At 44.5% G+C, this 16076-nt stretch overlaps 1 protein-coding gene across 5 annotated transcripts in view; it reads right to left on the reverse strand.

Annotated features, from left to right (window-relative positions):
* The window catches only part of LOC138763961 (putative ferric-chelate reductase 1), a 68482-nt gene extending 52825 nt beyond the window's left edge, over positions 1-15657 (reverse strand). The window contains exons 1-3 of one of the 5 annotated variants that reach the window (XM_069939031.1): positions 15317-15657; positions 4761-4959; positions 2192-2346 (exon numbers count right to left, since the gene is read on the reverse strand). In XM_069939031.1, coding sequence (XP_069795132.1) covers positions 2192-2346; positions 4761-4959; positions 15317-15430 — 468 coding nt within the window. In that variant the 5' untranslated portion in view covers positions 15431-15657. Of the gene's footprint in view, positions 1-2191; positions 2347-4760; positions 4960-5290; positions 5398-11464; positions 11592-14901; positions 14995-15316 lie in introns of those variants that run through there. The other 4 variants (XM_069939032.1, XM_069939033.1, XM_069939034.1 and 1 more) reach the window with 4 other exon arrangements.
* Between the last annotated feature and the right edge of the window lie 419 nt (positions 15658-16076).

The raw sequence follows: 16076 nt of genomic DNA on the forward strand, positions 1-16076 counted from the left end.
TTGTATTTGTTCCTCCATCCAAAGGTCAGCATCAAATGGAGGCCTGGAATTCAGCAGAATTGCTGCAAAAAGGTATTTCTATATTTGATACTGCTGCCCCAGCTTGGATATAGTAGACCAGTTTAGTGGGGGATTAGGTCAGTGAGCACCTTCAGGGAGCACTGACACGATGGCAGATGAACGTGTTACATTTGCAATCAACATTCTCCAATTTTAACTATCAGCACAAAGTTACATCACATGCTTTCTATCACAGTAATTGACAGCACTGTGTGGTTATGCCCTTTCTCATTGAAGGGGACGTCACTAGTGGCAGAGCCTGAAAATTATTCACACCCCCCCCCATCCTGCCCCAAGCCCAACTCTCTCAACACCCTTGTCTGATTTATTTCAAACAGAATACTGTTCAGACCAGTGAGAGAATAATTGGCATTAGTCCTTTTACTATAACTGCCGAGGTGAGGGTTTGGAGTTGGGTGTCGGGAGCTCTGATGTGCAGTAAACCAAGGGGGGGGGGGGTTCAGAGACTGTGTACTGAGCTCCCGATGCCCGACTCCAAACCCTCCTCTCTTGCCTACACAGTTCACGACGCTCAACTCCAAACCCTTCCCTGACCCCTGTTTGAGCCAGGTCTAAGGAGGGTGTGCGCTGAAAGATAAGTTCAAGCATGGGCTTTGGCATCGTCCTGCTTCTCTCCCGCTGGGAGGTCAGCGCTGAGAGGGCACCTGTGAGGAAGGTGACAGCCACTCAACATCTTTAACTTTGGCTGTTCTGCTCGGGCCTGGGGAATGCCACTCACTGCTTTCATTGTTGTTTTTAATTGAAATGACTGTCGTGTTTTTTTTTAAGGTGTAGATTATTTTCCAATATAACATAACATAACATAACAATTACAGCACGGAAACAGGCCATTAGGCCCTTCTAGTCCGCACCGAACCAAACACCCCTTTCTAGTCCCACCTCCCTGCACAATGCCCATAACCCTCCATCTTCTTCTCATCCATATACCTGTCCAACCTTTTCTTAAATAATACAATTGACTCCGCCGCCACTATTTCTCCCGGAAGATCATTCCACACAGCTACCACTCTCTGAGTAAAGAAGTTCCCCCTCATGTTACCTCTAAACCTCTGCCCCTTAATTCTTAACTCATGTCCTCTTGTTTTAAACTTTCCTCCTCTTAACGGAAATAATCTATCCACATCCATTCTGTCTATCCCTTTCATAATCTTAAATACTTCTATCAAATCCCCTCTCAACCTTCTACGCTCCAAAGAATAAAGACCCAATCTGTCCAATCTCTCCCCATACTCCAGATGCTTAAACCCAGGCAACATTCTGGTAAACCTTCTCTGCACTCTCTCCACTCTGTTTATATCCTTCCTATAATTAGGCGACCAGAACTGCACACAGAACTCCAAATTAGGCCGCACCAACGTCTTATACAATCTCAACATCACCTCCCAACTCCTATATTCCATGCAATGATTGATAAAAGCCAGCATACTAAAAGCCTTCTTCACCACCCTATTCACGTGAGTTTCTACCTTCAGGGAACGATGTACCGTTACTCCTAAATCTTTCTGCTCTTCTGTATTCCTCAATGCCCTCCCATTTACCACATATGTCCTATTCTGATTCTTCTTACCAAAATGAAGCACCTCACACTTATCAGCATTAAATTCCATCTGCCATTTTTCAGCCCACTTTTCTAAGCAGCCCAAATCCCTCTGCAATCCTTGAAAACCTTCTTCATTATCCACTATTCCACCTATCTTAGTATCGTCTGCATATTTACTAATCCAATTCACCACCCCATCATCTAGATCATTAATGTATATAACGAACAACAATGGGCCCAATACAGATCCTTGAGGCACACTAGTAATATCTCAATATATCCAGCACAATACTGGATATGACTAATTTTGGGTTCTAAAGCAGCGAGGACAGGTAAAGAAGGCAAGGTGGATGACATGGCAGCTGCGAGGGATGGTTGCAGGATGAAGATTTGAAGTTTTAAACGGGGGGTTGCAAATTTGTGCTTGTCATAAGTGCTATTTTCCCTAGATATGCCACTGCCCTTTCTGGACAATTCCTCCCCTCTGTGCTCAGTATTTCATCAAAGATAAAAATCAGTCTTGTTTACTACCAGAGAAGGAAACAGAGGATGATAATTGAAACAACTTACATTGTAGGTAATCCCATCAACATTACAGTTTAAGAGCTGAGCTTCAGGACTTGTTGTATTGAAGGTACCAAGTGGTATCGTGGATGTGGACACAGCACTTCGAGCTTCCAGCAAAAATCCTCGAAAGTTGACACCCAAATTGCTTTTCAGTGTTACTTGAGCAAATATCAAGAATTCAGCATTAATTGCTTGAAGTTACATTCTCATGATTTAAAACATGTACTGAATTTCAACAAGAAGAATCAATGCCCAGGGAAACTTGTATTGACTAGCACTTGCCCATTTAATTTGTTCAAAACCGAAACAAAGAGCACATGATGATCTGAAATTGAGTGCAAGAACGTAGAAATTCAACAGGGAGCAGGCTAGAAAGCAAAGTCATTTTCAGGGAATTTCCTCTTGCAGATTTAATGCCTGGATATTCTTCTGTGCACAGTGCAAAGCAGCAGAGTTTCCCCAAGGGACAGATTTGCTGTAATGGAGAATTCTTCACCGAACATGCACTTTCGCTGTGTCTCTCTTAGGGAGCTTCCACAGCTCCATCCTAAAGATTGAGCAGTTTCACTCCCACCATGCATATTGGGTAAAGAACCCATTTTAAGGCAAATTGAGACAATGACAAAACAGGTCTCTGCAGAAATTAAAAAGAGGAAAAATATAATTGATGCCAGAAGTTCTCATGTCTGACAGTATCAGTGGAAAGGGAAACAATGTTCCAGATAATAATTGTTTTTTTTTGTTTTTTTTTAAATTTTTTATTTTTCACACCATAAATCACATTAGCCATGATATACACTATTTCTTTTTCCACACATATACAGTGACTTTTTAGATAATAATTGTTGAAGAGCTAAGAAACAAGATATTCAGAGAAAGGAAAGTGAACCAAAGGGAAGGTTGTGATAGGTCTTTTAATTTAAGGATTTTCACCAGTTACTTTTGGAAAAAATGACTAGGACCTGATAGGACAAGTCAATACCAAATTATGCATTTCACTGGAAAATCGTGAACTCCATAAAATGCCCAGACACCATTCAGAGCATTACAAATATTTATTAAATAGAAACACAAAATCTAGTTTTAAGATCATTTATCCAAATCCAAAACTGATCCATTTTACGTTAAAATATCTTGCTTTTCATTTCATTGATATTAAGGTGGCATTAAAAATAATAGCTTTTCCCATATTAGGGAAGCAATAAGAGGTTGATTTGGAAAGCCCCAGTGCTGGTTTCACTGTTCTTTGTCATCTATATTCATGATTGGATGATAGTATATTTCACCTCGTTTGAAAGTTTGCAAGCTTGCACCAAAATTGATGGTATTGGGGACAGAGAGGGAAGTTGCTGAAGGTTACAACAATATCTAGATCTGCTATTCTCAACTTTTCATTTGGCTATGACCATCCCCCCACCATCTGAGGTCTGCTCAAAGTTTATGGGCCCTTCCCCTGTGAAGCAGTCAAGTTTTGGTTTCTTCTGTACTTCTTTTTTATCAATTACATTGATAAAATATTTGTTACGCGAGATAAAAAGGTTTTACTTAAACGTGTTCTTCACCCTCCGGGAGGGGGTGTGGGGGTGGGGAGGGTCACACAGTTCCATATAAGAATGACTGGGCTAGATCAACTAGGGAAATGAGCCAATGGAATACCAGGTGGAATTTAACTCGGACAAGCATGATATTATACATTTTGCATGTCTGCACAGTAAATTATAGAGCTCTAGAGAGTGTTTTAGAATAGAGACTGAGAGGTAGAGGTACAATGTACCTAAAAGTGGTGACTCATGAGGATAGAGTGGTGAAAAGGGCATTTGGCATCTTACATTATTGAAATAGGCACAGACTTATGACATTATGTTACAACTTCAAAAGACAATGGTGAGACTATATTTCGAATATTGTGTGCAATTGGTTGCCCAATTATAAGAAAGATGTCATTAAGATAGAAAGTGTGCAGAAAACATTCATGACGATGTGGCTGGGACTCGAGGACTCTACAAGGTGAAACTAGTGGATAGGCTAGGACTTTTCTCCCTGGGACATGGAAGGCAGAGGACTGATCTTACAGAGGAATACAGAATCTTTCACCCCTCCCAGCCTTTCCTCCTTAAGTTGATTATCTCCCTTCTCCACTATCAGCCGTGATGAAAGATTTTGACCAGAAATCTCGATAATTCCTCCCCCGTGCTCTGATGTTGCTCGACCCAGAGTTCCTCCAGCAGATTGTTTTATTGCTCCAGGGAAAGTTAACTGCTTCCCTTTCTGCACGTATTGCATGGTCCACTGAGCATTTCCAGTACTTTGTTTTTATTTCTTTCTGACGTTCAGTGAAGAAATAAAAAGGCTGGGCACTGTTGCCCTAAGCCCTGTGATTGAAAGAGTATCACTCATGGGTACAGATAAAATCACATCTGCAGACACATTCTGATCACATGAGGCAGCATGTCCTGAGAGAAACCTTTGTCTCATTTTATTTGATCACAATCTGAAGCCTCCAAATTCTTTGTGCTCCAAAAATCATCAGATTTTCTATTATGTTCAGCAACAGGGTGATAAATTTTGATACCTGTAATTACATCCCCTGGATTAAAGGTTGAACTGCTTGCAGTGACTTGAAATGGAGCATCAGATGTTTGTGCACTGGGCCCATGATTGGGAGCCATGGAAGTGCATACACCACTAACTTGTCCACTTGAATATCCCGAAACATCCACCAGGAAGGTGGCAGCAATAAAAGCCACCACAAAACCAGTATAGCGCCTCATCTGGAAAAATATATTAAAAAAATCTCCTTCATTTAGTCCACTCTGAAATGTTGAACACACCTCCCCAGATGCCTCTTCTCGGCCTATTATTGGATCTAGTGAAATCCTAAAAATAAACATTCTTCAGGAGATCAATAATGAAAATAACAGCACAATTGTGGCCTGCACAAATTCTTTAATCTGATTTGTAAGTCTTTATAAAATGCAGAAGTGCATGCCTGCATGGATAATTCTGGGATCAATGAGCATGAACAAGATCCCAGATAGACACAAAGTGCAGAATTGCAACAAGATAATCGTAATAACCCACCTGCAGTTTCAAATACTTTACCTTCCTATTTATGTGTTGTATATGTATTACATCAGCCTTTTTACCACTAGCATCCCAGTTAATTGGCCATGCAGTGTCCTGGGATAGAAAACCGTTGGTTCTGTTTCCACTGGGCCACCTTTAACTGGGACACTGACTGCTTTACCACTGAGCACAACTCATCCCCAAGGATAGGAGTCTACCTTCAACTGGAATCGGATGACTTTCTGCTGTCCTTTTTCCACTGGTTTAATTGGCATGCCTGAGTCACCTGACACCTGGGATAGGAGTAGAGGGTAAACCCCTTTTCCATTGGCACCTTGTATCAGGAATTAACAGGGAATTAAGTGAGATCGGGTCAAGTGGACAAAGAAAAACAAAATCAGCACACTGGCGTCAAATCATTCCAGGAACTGACGGCCTCTACCCTTATCCGTTTTCCCGGCATCAGCTGATACTGGCATGCCGATTAAACCAATGGAAAAAGGACAGCAGAAAGTCACCTGTTTCCAGTTGAAGGTAGAACACTCCGATTCCTGGGGATGCGTTGCGTTCAGTGGAAAAGCATGCATTTATGGATTTTAGCCCACAAGCACCTAACAGCACAATCAAAGAATTTGGCCGCTACGCCAGCAGTCTAAAAGGGTACGTGCAGGAACTTGCCGTCAATTCCTGCCCCGCGATTGATCCTGTTGTCTATGCACTCACACAATTAAGACTCGGAGACGTGATGCTTTCTCATCCTTTACTTCTATTAGACTAACCTGGCTACTGACAAACACAGGGCGTCATGCTGTCCTGCAGAGGGTGGCCTTCTAGCCAACACCTCCAGCTTTTTGGAGGAAGTGTGCAGTGTAAAAGGTACACGAAAAATTCGAGGTCAGTCATCCGTACATCCAACCACTAGGACTGCTGCACTCAGTGTTATATAGAGAATTTAGGTTAAAATGACTTAAGTTAAAATGTGATGATTAATCATAAAAAGGGAAGCCAGAACGGACAGGGAGCTTACTAGCAGCCAAGGACAAAAGGTTCAGCTGGATATGTTTTTTTTAAAACCTATCTTTTCATGGTCATAGTGAGAGACATGCAGGAGACAAAAGATTGATAAGAAGGGTGAGAAACAGAATTTAGTGTATGTAGAGTTCGCAGCGTACGTAACGAACGTGATAATTAAAAATGCAGTTATACTTAGAATGCTTTTGCAATACTAACCAATTAAAACAGTATTAATAAGAAGGGGAAGGGCAAACAATAAGGGTATAAAAATCAATGCACTGTATGTATCGGGGCTTAACTGGTGAGAAGCCAGTTGAGTCCAACTCTGCAGACTTGTAAATAAAGCTTGTCGTGTCATCAGTTTTAAAGAGACTCATGTGTGAGAAGTTTTATTTCTGACAAATGGGGGCTCGTCCGGGATCTACATTCCGGCCGTGAGGGGAGGCGAGAAGAGGGACATCGGAGGCGGTGCACCCCGCTGAGTTCAGCGGCTCCTAGTCCCTTGCTCGTTGCTTCGGGCGGCTTGAGCGAGTGGTATCCGGACAAGGTGACACGACAAGACGGAGAGGAGAAGGGTGACGGTTCAATCCCCGGGAAGACACCGGTAAGTGACGACTTACGATTGTGGTGTGGGGATTGGGTAACAGGTGTAACGGGATACACCTGTTTGGATAAAAAAAACCTAACGTAATAGATCAGGTATAGAGCTTTTGTCGTGGCGTGAGGACCCTGTCGTGGGACTCTAAGATAGACCCCAGGGAAACCTCGGCAGTAACCGAAGGAGGGACAGCACCTCCGACGAAGTGCCGAGAAGAGAGGGGTCAACCCCAGGGAAACCTCAGCGGTAACCGAAGGAGGGACAGTACCTCCGACGAGGCGTCTGAGAAGAAGGGAGTAGGGTCCAGAACGAGAGGGTCCTCAGCAACGATAAACAGATCTAGGTGGGAAAATGGGAGGTTCAAAATCTAAGGGCTCGTCTAAAAATTCAGGACAATTCCTGGGAGTTCCCCTTGACAGCCCTTTGGGGAGAATGTTTGAAAATTGGGATAGTAAAAGATATCGAGACAAAAACAAGAAAAAGATGGTCCAATATTGTCTCCTTTGGTCGAAGCAACCTATTAAAGGTTCCTCGGTCTAGTGGCCGAAATTTGGATCTGATGAGGATTGGGTTAGACAAGCATTAATCATATATGTAAATTCGAGACCAAAGGTGAATCAAGAAGAGTCAGCATATGCATTTTGTTGGGTTCCCTGGCCAGGATCCTTAACAAAATGTTTTAAATTGAGGGTAGCGGGAGAAAAGAAGTGGGAACCTCTGGACAACCTTTCCCCTCCTTATATTCCCCCGGTGCCTACTGCGCCCGAGGAAAGCTCATTACCGGAGGGGAAAGGTGATGAATCTGATTGCCCCGAAAGGGGCCGGGAAAAAAAGAATGAATTAAGGGAGTTGGACCCTAAACTTCCACCGGTAAACCGACCCTGGACAAGATCCCAGACTGGTCCAGGACCATCAAAGTTTTCAATAAGCCTAAATCCCCTGAGGGAAGTTCCTATGGGAGGACCGGGAGGGGGAACGGGATATGTGAATGTTCCCCTAACTAGTACAGAGGTGCGGGGATTTAAGAAAGAAAAGAAAAAGTTATTGGAAGATCCTATAGGACTGGCTGAACAGCTCGACCAATTCCTGGGACCAAACACATATACGTGGGAAGAGATGCAGGCAATAATGGGAACATTATTCTCACCCCAGGAGAGGCAGATGATTCGACGGGCTGCCCTCCTCATGTGGGAATATGAACAACCTGGGGATCCCAGACCCCATGAACAAAAATATCCCTTAAATGAACCCAGGTGGGACAAACGAACACCCAAGGGATTGGCAAGTATGAGACAATATAGAGAGTGGACAATTAAAGGGATACGGGAGGCTGTGCCAAAGGGTCACAATTTCACCAAGGCATTTGGGAACCACCAGGGGAAAGACGAGTCCCCTACTGATTTTTTGGAGAGGGTGAGAAAGAATGTCCAACAGTATGCTGGCGTGGACCCTAGTACACCAATGGGTGAACAGCTTATTCGAATTGAATTTGTTTCCAAATCATGGCAGGACATTAGAAAGAAACTAGAAAAGGAGGAGGACTGGAGTGAAAAACCCCTAAGCGACCTGTTAAAAAAGGCACAAAAAGTATATGTGCAGAGAGAAGAAGAAGATCAAAAGAGGGCGACAAAGGTTATGGTACAGTCTATCCGACAGATGAATGCCGAATCCAGAGGGGAAAGAAAACAAAACCTTCCTCTAAACAATCTAAGATATCCAAGAGAGGGAAGACCCCGGAGGTTCGTTAAGTGCTATTACTGCAATGAGGAAGGACACTTTAAGAGGGAATGCCCCCGATACAAGAGGGAATTGCGTGCCCTCGAACTTATGGAAGAAGATTAGGGGGGTCAGGGGTTCCAAATGTTAGGGACCAAGTATAAGAGGGAACCCCTGGTAAAACTAAAAATTGGTCCCAAGGGAGAAGAGGTGGTGTTTATGGTGGACACAGGAGCGGAACGAAGTAGTGTAATAACTGTGCCAATCGGAACTGAACCTGTAAAAAGTAATTTGACAATTTCTAGGATAGAAGGGGCTCCCAGAATGGTATCAATAATTCCCCAAGTAACAGTGAAACTGGAAGAAAGAGAAGGGGTACAAGACCTCTTGTTGTTACCGTCGGCTGGATTTAACCTCCTAGGAAGGGACTTACAGGCTCTCCTAGGTTTGGGTGCTCTCCCTGTGGACGGAGAAGTGCGAGTCCACCTCTGTGCTTTAAAGGAAGAGGATGAACGGCAGATTGACGAGAGAGTCTGGTATAAGGAGGGAAATCGAGGAGGTCTGGACATCCCACCTTTTCATGTCACATTAATACCAGGTCATCAGCTGGTAAGGAAACGTCAGTATCCTATTTCTTTGGAAGGGAGAAAAGGGCTACAGCCGGTAATTGAGACTCTAATACGAGACGGACTATTAGAAGAATGTATGTCACCTTATAACACCCCTATACTCCCAGTGAAAAAGTCAGATGGATCCTATCGCCTAGTTCAGGATCTAAGAAGTTTGAATGCTATTGTTCAGACCCGCCACCCAGTGGTGCCTAATCCCTATACTATTATGAGTCGGATTCCCCCAGACCATGAGTGGTTTAGTGTTATCGACTTGAAGGATGCCTTCTGGACGTGTCCATTAGAAGAGGAAAGTAGAGATATGTTTGCGTTTGAATGGGAAAATCCATGGACAGGTAGACGGAGACAGCTTCGGTGGACTGTATTGCCCCAAGGGTTCACTGAATCTCCGAACCTGTTTGGACAAATGCTAGAACAAATCCTGGTGGACTATCCACAATCTGATGATTCCCAACTAATGCAGTATGTGGATGATTTACTATTATCAGGACCCAAGGAACAAGAAATGAGGGGAGATACAATTAGACTCTTGAATTATCTGGGGAAAAAGGGTCTACGGGTGTCCAGGAACAAGTTACAGTTCGTTGAGAGAACTGTGGTATATCTGGGTCACCAGATAAGTAAAGGACAGAAACGGATTACCCCTGAACGGATTGTGGGAATCACTAGAATGCCGTTACCCCGTAATAAGAAGGAAATAAGACAATTCCTGGGACTCTTAGGTTACTGTAGGTTATGGATAGAGGACTACTCAGCTTTGGTGAAGTTTATGTATGAAAAGCTGACAAATGAAAATGAATATCCATTGAAATGGACCCAGGGGGAGGAGGGATGGTTTGAGGACTTGAAGCATCGCCTGACACGAGCCCCAGTACTCGCTCTGCCCTCTTTAAAACAGCCCTTCCAGCTATTTGTCACTCATAACCAAGGAACAGCTGTGGGAGTTTTAACACAGGAAAAAGGCGGTCAGCGACACCCAGTGGCTTTCCTTTCCAAAATGATGGACCCAGTGTCTCGCGGATGGCCGACGTGTATCCAGGGAGTAGCGGCTGCTGCTCTGTTGGTAGAGGAAGCACGTAAACTTACTTTTGGAGGAAAGATGACTGTGTACACCTCCCATTCTGTGAGTGTTTTATTAACACAAACTGCCCATCGATGGCTGACTGATTCTCGCATATTAAAGTATGAAACCATTTTAATGGTCGGAGAAGATCTACAGTTTGCAAAGATTAATAGCTGCAACCCAGCTCAGTTTTTATACGGCAGTGAAACAGAGAGAGAGGTGGAGCACGACTGTGTCGAGTTGACAGATCTTCAGACCAAGACCCGAGAAGACCTTTGCGATACTCCGCTGGGAGAAGGATATGAATTCTACATTGACGGCTCCGCCAGATGTGTTGACGGAATGAGAAGAAGTGGGTATGCTATAATAGAAGGAAATACTTGGAAAGTAGTAGAATCTACGAGACTACCCAGAAGCTGGTCAGCACAATCCTGTGAACTATATGCCTTGCAGAGAGCCCTCAGAATACTGGCAAAGAAAATTGGAACGATTTACACTGATTCCAAATACGCATACGGGGTAGTGCATACCTTTGGTAAGATCTGGAAGGAACGTGGTCTAATTACATCAAGAGGAAAGGAATTGGCACACGAACAGATGATTACTCTGACTTTAGAAGCCTTGACATTACCCCAGGAAATAGCAGTGGTCTACATACCAAGCCATCAAAGGGGAGATACCCCGACAGCAATTGGAAACAGACTGACTGATGAAGAAGCCAAAAGGGCAGCCATGCAACAAGAAGTCCGTTTGCTGACCTTAATCCCAATAAGACAAGGTATAAAGAAGGCTCCCATTTTCACTGCTAAGGAAGAAAAGGACATGGCTCAGCTGGGCGCAAACCAGCTGCCTGATGGAACATGGAAGACACCAGATGGAAGAATGGTTCTAAATAAAGAAATAACTCGCAATATTTTAAAACACCTGCATCATCAGAGCCACTGGGGCACCCAAGCCTTATGTGACACAGTGCTTCGAGAATATGTGTGTAAAGGAATCTACACCTTGGCCCAACAGGAGGTGCAGAATTGTCACCTATGCACAAAAATTAATAAGAAAGTAATGAGGACAGGGACCATGGGAGGTCAACCATTAGCCATACGCCCTTTTCAACGTATCCAGATCGACTTCACAGAGTTACCTCAAGTCCAAAGATGGAAATATCTGTTGGTGGTAATAGATCACTTTACCCGATAGGTGGAAGCCTTCCCAACAGTAAATGCTACAGCCTCTACAGTAGCTCGCCTCCTCCAAGAGCAGATAATCCCCAGATATGGTATAATGGATTCTATAGACTCAGACAGGGGTCCACATTTTTCTTCAAAAATCCAGCAATTGATTTGTAATGCATTACAGGTCTCTTGGAAATTGCATACCCCTTGGCATCCACAAAGCTCAGGGAGGGTTGAACGTATGAATGGAACCCTAAAAATGCAATTGACAAAATTAATGGTGGAAACTAAAATGCCTTGGATAAAGTGTCTGCCCCTGGCTTTATTGAGAATTCGTACTGCCGCACGAAAAGATGTAGGGTTGTCCCCTTATGAAATGATGTTTGGGCTTCCCTTCTGGAGTACAGTTGAGGGGTGTCCCACCTTGGGGGAAGGGGATATATTTGTTAGGAACTATTTACAGGCACTGTCACGCTCTCTTGCAGATTTACGAAAGAGAGGACTATTGGCACAAACACCGCCTCTAGACTTTTCTTTACACAAAGTGGAACCAGGAGATTGGATTCTCATCAAGACCTGGAAAACTGAAAAACTCCAGCCCCAGTGGGAAGGTCCATACCAAGTTCTCTTAACTACAGAGACTGCAGCACGAACAAGAGAGAAGGGGTGGACGCACGCATCCAGATTTAAGGGACCTGTAGAGGCGCCTCAGGACCCTGATACGAACTCAGACTGGACTTGTGTTCCTGGAGAAAAACCTCTTACTTTGCGATTTCGCAGAAAGACTTGATTCACAATGTTATTGTTATGTTCTTTGATTTTTCTTAGTTTGCCTATGTCTTTATCAGGTGTGAAATGTAAGAAATGCAGAGACACAGTGGTCCTGTTTCAGGACCACATTTGGGGAAGAAAGGAGGGTAATTTTATTTCCCGTACCTCAGTTCCTGAGAAATGCTGGGCAGAAAATACCACCCAACATCCATATACCCCTTGTGTGGAAAAAGAAGGAAATAATATGGGTCATTATATACAGATTCCTAATACCACTCCTTTCCCTCTTAACGGTTGGAAGGGTGACTCAGGCCCACCATGCCCTGATGGACTCTGGTTTTGCATACACCAGCGTACTGTTCCAATGAAAAGTTCCACTCCACACTCGAAAGTGCCTGCCCCTTTAAGACAGCCGGACTTAGTTCGAGTCCATCCAAATAACCATGAAAGTTTCGGTAATGCAGTTGGGGGAGATAACCTTTTTGTAGATCTTGCAACTAAAATTGCAGGAACTTTTAATGTAACCAATTGTTGGGTCTGCGGGGGTCCACGGATGTCAGAGCAATGGCCTTGGTGGGGGGAGTCCCTCAATTCATTGACCATGATTTCCCGAATTTGGACAACTAACCGAACGAGATCAAGAGAAACTTGGTCTCTCTCTAACGTCCCCTCTGGTTTTTATTGTCTCTCACGAACCGGCAAATACCCAGTAGGAAAAAGTCCCTGCAAGGCTGTATGGATTCGCATTTCGCCTGGTATTTTCACTTGGTTTCCTAAACCCCTGACTTGGTTCTTATCCACTGTTTTTAAAACTAATTGCCTACCCCTGTCTAATAGCAGTATTCAGTTTTGGCATTGTACCAGTTTCACCATCACAGGACCATACCAATCAAACCCCGTTCTTAAAAGAGTTTGGGAAAGGGGGTATGGAGTATCCCCAAATGGATTATTCTGGGTATGTGGTAATAAAGCTTATACTCGTCTCCCCTCACAGTGGAGTGGAACTTGTTTCCTAGGAATAATCCGCCCAGAATTTTTCCTCCTACCCCACGATCACGGTCATAAATTAGGAGTAAAGGTTTTTGATACATTACACCGTCAGCCCCGCTCTAGCACGGTACATTTGGTACAATGAGGAGATGATTGGCCTCCAGAACGCATAATTCAATATTATGGTCCCGCTACATGGGCTCAAGATGGATCCTGGGGTTATCGTACTCCTATTTATATGTTAAATCGCATTATTCGCTTGCAAGCAGTCCTTGAAATTGTTACAAATCAAACAGCTTTAGCCCTGCAATTACTTGCATCCCAGCAAGGTCAAATGCGCTCTGCTATATATCAGAACCGTCTGGCCCTAGACTATCTCCTAGCCACGGAAGGAGGTGTATGTGGAAAGCTTAATTTGACTAATTGCTGCTTACAGATTGATGATAATGGCCAAGCCATTCGAAAAATCGCTGATAATATTCGTACTTTGTCCCATGTACCGGTTCAAACCTGGCATCCTTTTGCAAAATTAAATTGGATAGACAAATGGTTTGGAGGAACCTGGTGGCGTACCTTATTGTGGGTCATCGGAGGTATTTTATTCCTCCTACTTATTTTGCCCTGTATTATTCCCTGTCTACGCAGCCTGGTGATTTCCATGGTCCAACAGGCTATGCAACCAGGGGGACTGGGAGACCCCGTTAGAATTTTACTTCAGCACGAGATTAATGTATCATGAAACGTTTCTCTTCCCCAGGTTAAAATCGCCATTCATGTCTATATATAATACACACATTTTAAAGAGAGAAAGGGGTGGATTGTTATATAGAGAATTTAGGTTAAAATGACTTAAGTTAAAATGTGATGATTAATCATAAAAAGGGAAGCCAGAACGGACAGGGAGCTTACTAGCAGCCAAGGACAAAAGGTTCAGCTGGATATGTTTTTTTTTAAAAACCTATCTTTTCATGGTCATAGTGAGAGACATGCAGGAGACAAAAGATTGATAAGAAGGGTGAGAAACAGAATTTAGTGTATGTAGAGTTCGCAGCGTACGTAACGAACGTGATAATTAAAAATGCATTTATACTTAGAATGCTTTTGCAATACTAACCAATTAAAACAGTATTAATAAGAAGGGGAAGGGCAAACAATAAGGGTATAAAAATCAATGCACTGTATGTATCGGGGCTTAACTGGTGAGAAGCCAGTTGAGTCCAACTCTGCAGACTTGTAAATAAAGCTTGTCGTGTCATCAGTTTTAAAGAGACTCGTGTGAGAAGTTTTATTTCTGACACTCAGTTCCTTGCAGTCTCAAAAGCCGCCCAGCGTGAACGACCACATGGGCAGTAGTTCTGTTCATTTGTTTCGCGACCTTGCGGTCTAAAACCCACCGAGTCTCGGTTCCACGCGTCCCAATGCAAACGGCACAAAAGGCTTCCTATCCCGAGGACGCAGTGCTGGCCCAATGAACTGGGATGCGGGTGGAAAGAGGCCCCGATGTCATTTGACGCCGGTGGGCTGATTGTTTTCTTTTTACACCGGACCCTGTCTCACCTAATGCCCCGTTAATTCCTGGGACGAGGTGCCACTGGAAAGGGGGGGCGGGGGGGGGCTATAGATACCGCACTCCCATTAATGACGGTTACAATAAAAACCCCAAATAAAGGCGATAATCGGCTCAAAGCACTAACCTTAAACACCAAGTCGTTCAGAAAAGTTGAAGGCAGTAGAGTGCTATAGTAACAGGGCACTGTCACTCTTTAAAAGCCCAGCGTATAAAGTTTCTCCCCTCCCCCCTCCTCCCCCTCCCCCTCCCCTCCTCCTCCCCCTCCCCTTCCCCTCCCCTCCCCTTCCCCTCCCCTCCCCTTCCCCTCCCCTCCCCTCCCCTCCCCTCCCCTCCCCTCCCCTTCCCCTCCCCTCCCCTTCCCCTCCCCTTCCCCTTCCCCTCCCCTCCCCTTCCCCTCCCCTCCCCTTCCCCTCCCCTCCCCTTCCCCTCCCCTCCCCTTCCCCTCCCCTCCCCTTCCCCTCCCCTCCCCTTCCCCTCCCCTCCCCTTCCCCTCCCCTCCCCTTCCCCTCCCCTCCCCTTCCCCTCAGCGCAGCACTCACCTGAACAGGGTGGAGATCGTCGTGCGAAGGCCAGCACGGGGGGTGGGGGGGACCACAGGAATGCTGTATGAATGTGCGCAAATCTTCTGTTCCCACGGTGGAAACCCGAGCCATGTCATCATGAGCGCTGAAAATGTTTCCGATTCACGCAGATCACCCGATTCACGCTTGCCCTCGGTGCTTGTCACAATGCAGTGGATTGAAGGCGTGGGTCGGTGCTATTCTTCCTTTATGCCAAGGTGCAGAGAGAAAGAGAATGGAGAGCATATTCCCCAGTCCAAAGTCATGAATCCCATGCATGCACAAGGGCGCAGTGTTTTAAACCACCCCGTGGAATCATGTCCACAGGTAGCTCATTTCCCGTCAGCTACTCCTATGTCTTTTTTGGGGGGGGGGGGGGTTCTCACGTGGACAAAACGGTGCAAAGATTCATTCAAGGTCAAATTATAATTTCAACGTTTGCTTCCGTCCAGGCAACTCATCGAGGATCCACACCACCCGGCGCAACCGGTTCGGTGCCACAAGACTCGCACCATCAGGTCCCGGAACAGCTGCTTCCCCTCCACCCTCAGGCTCCTCCAACTCAATCAGGGACTCATTTCGGGTCTCTTGTGAATTTAATTGATTTTTTTTAAAAATATTCTCTATGTATCACACCCCCAGTGTGTTGACAGTTGTATTCTGTTTATATTTCTTTATTTATACTCTTGTGTACAGTTTTTTTTTGCACTAAACCACAGAGAGAGAGAAAAAAGAATTT

This window comes from Narcine bancroftii, chromosome 5 (genome assembly GCF_036971445.1).
Source record: "Narcine bancroftii isolate sNarBan1 chromosome 5, sNarBan1.hap1, whole genome shotgun sequence".
NCBI classification, from domain to species: domain Eukaryota; kingdom Metazoa; phylum Chordata; class Chondrichthyes; order Torpediniformes; family Narcinidae; genus Narcine; species Narcine bancroftii.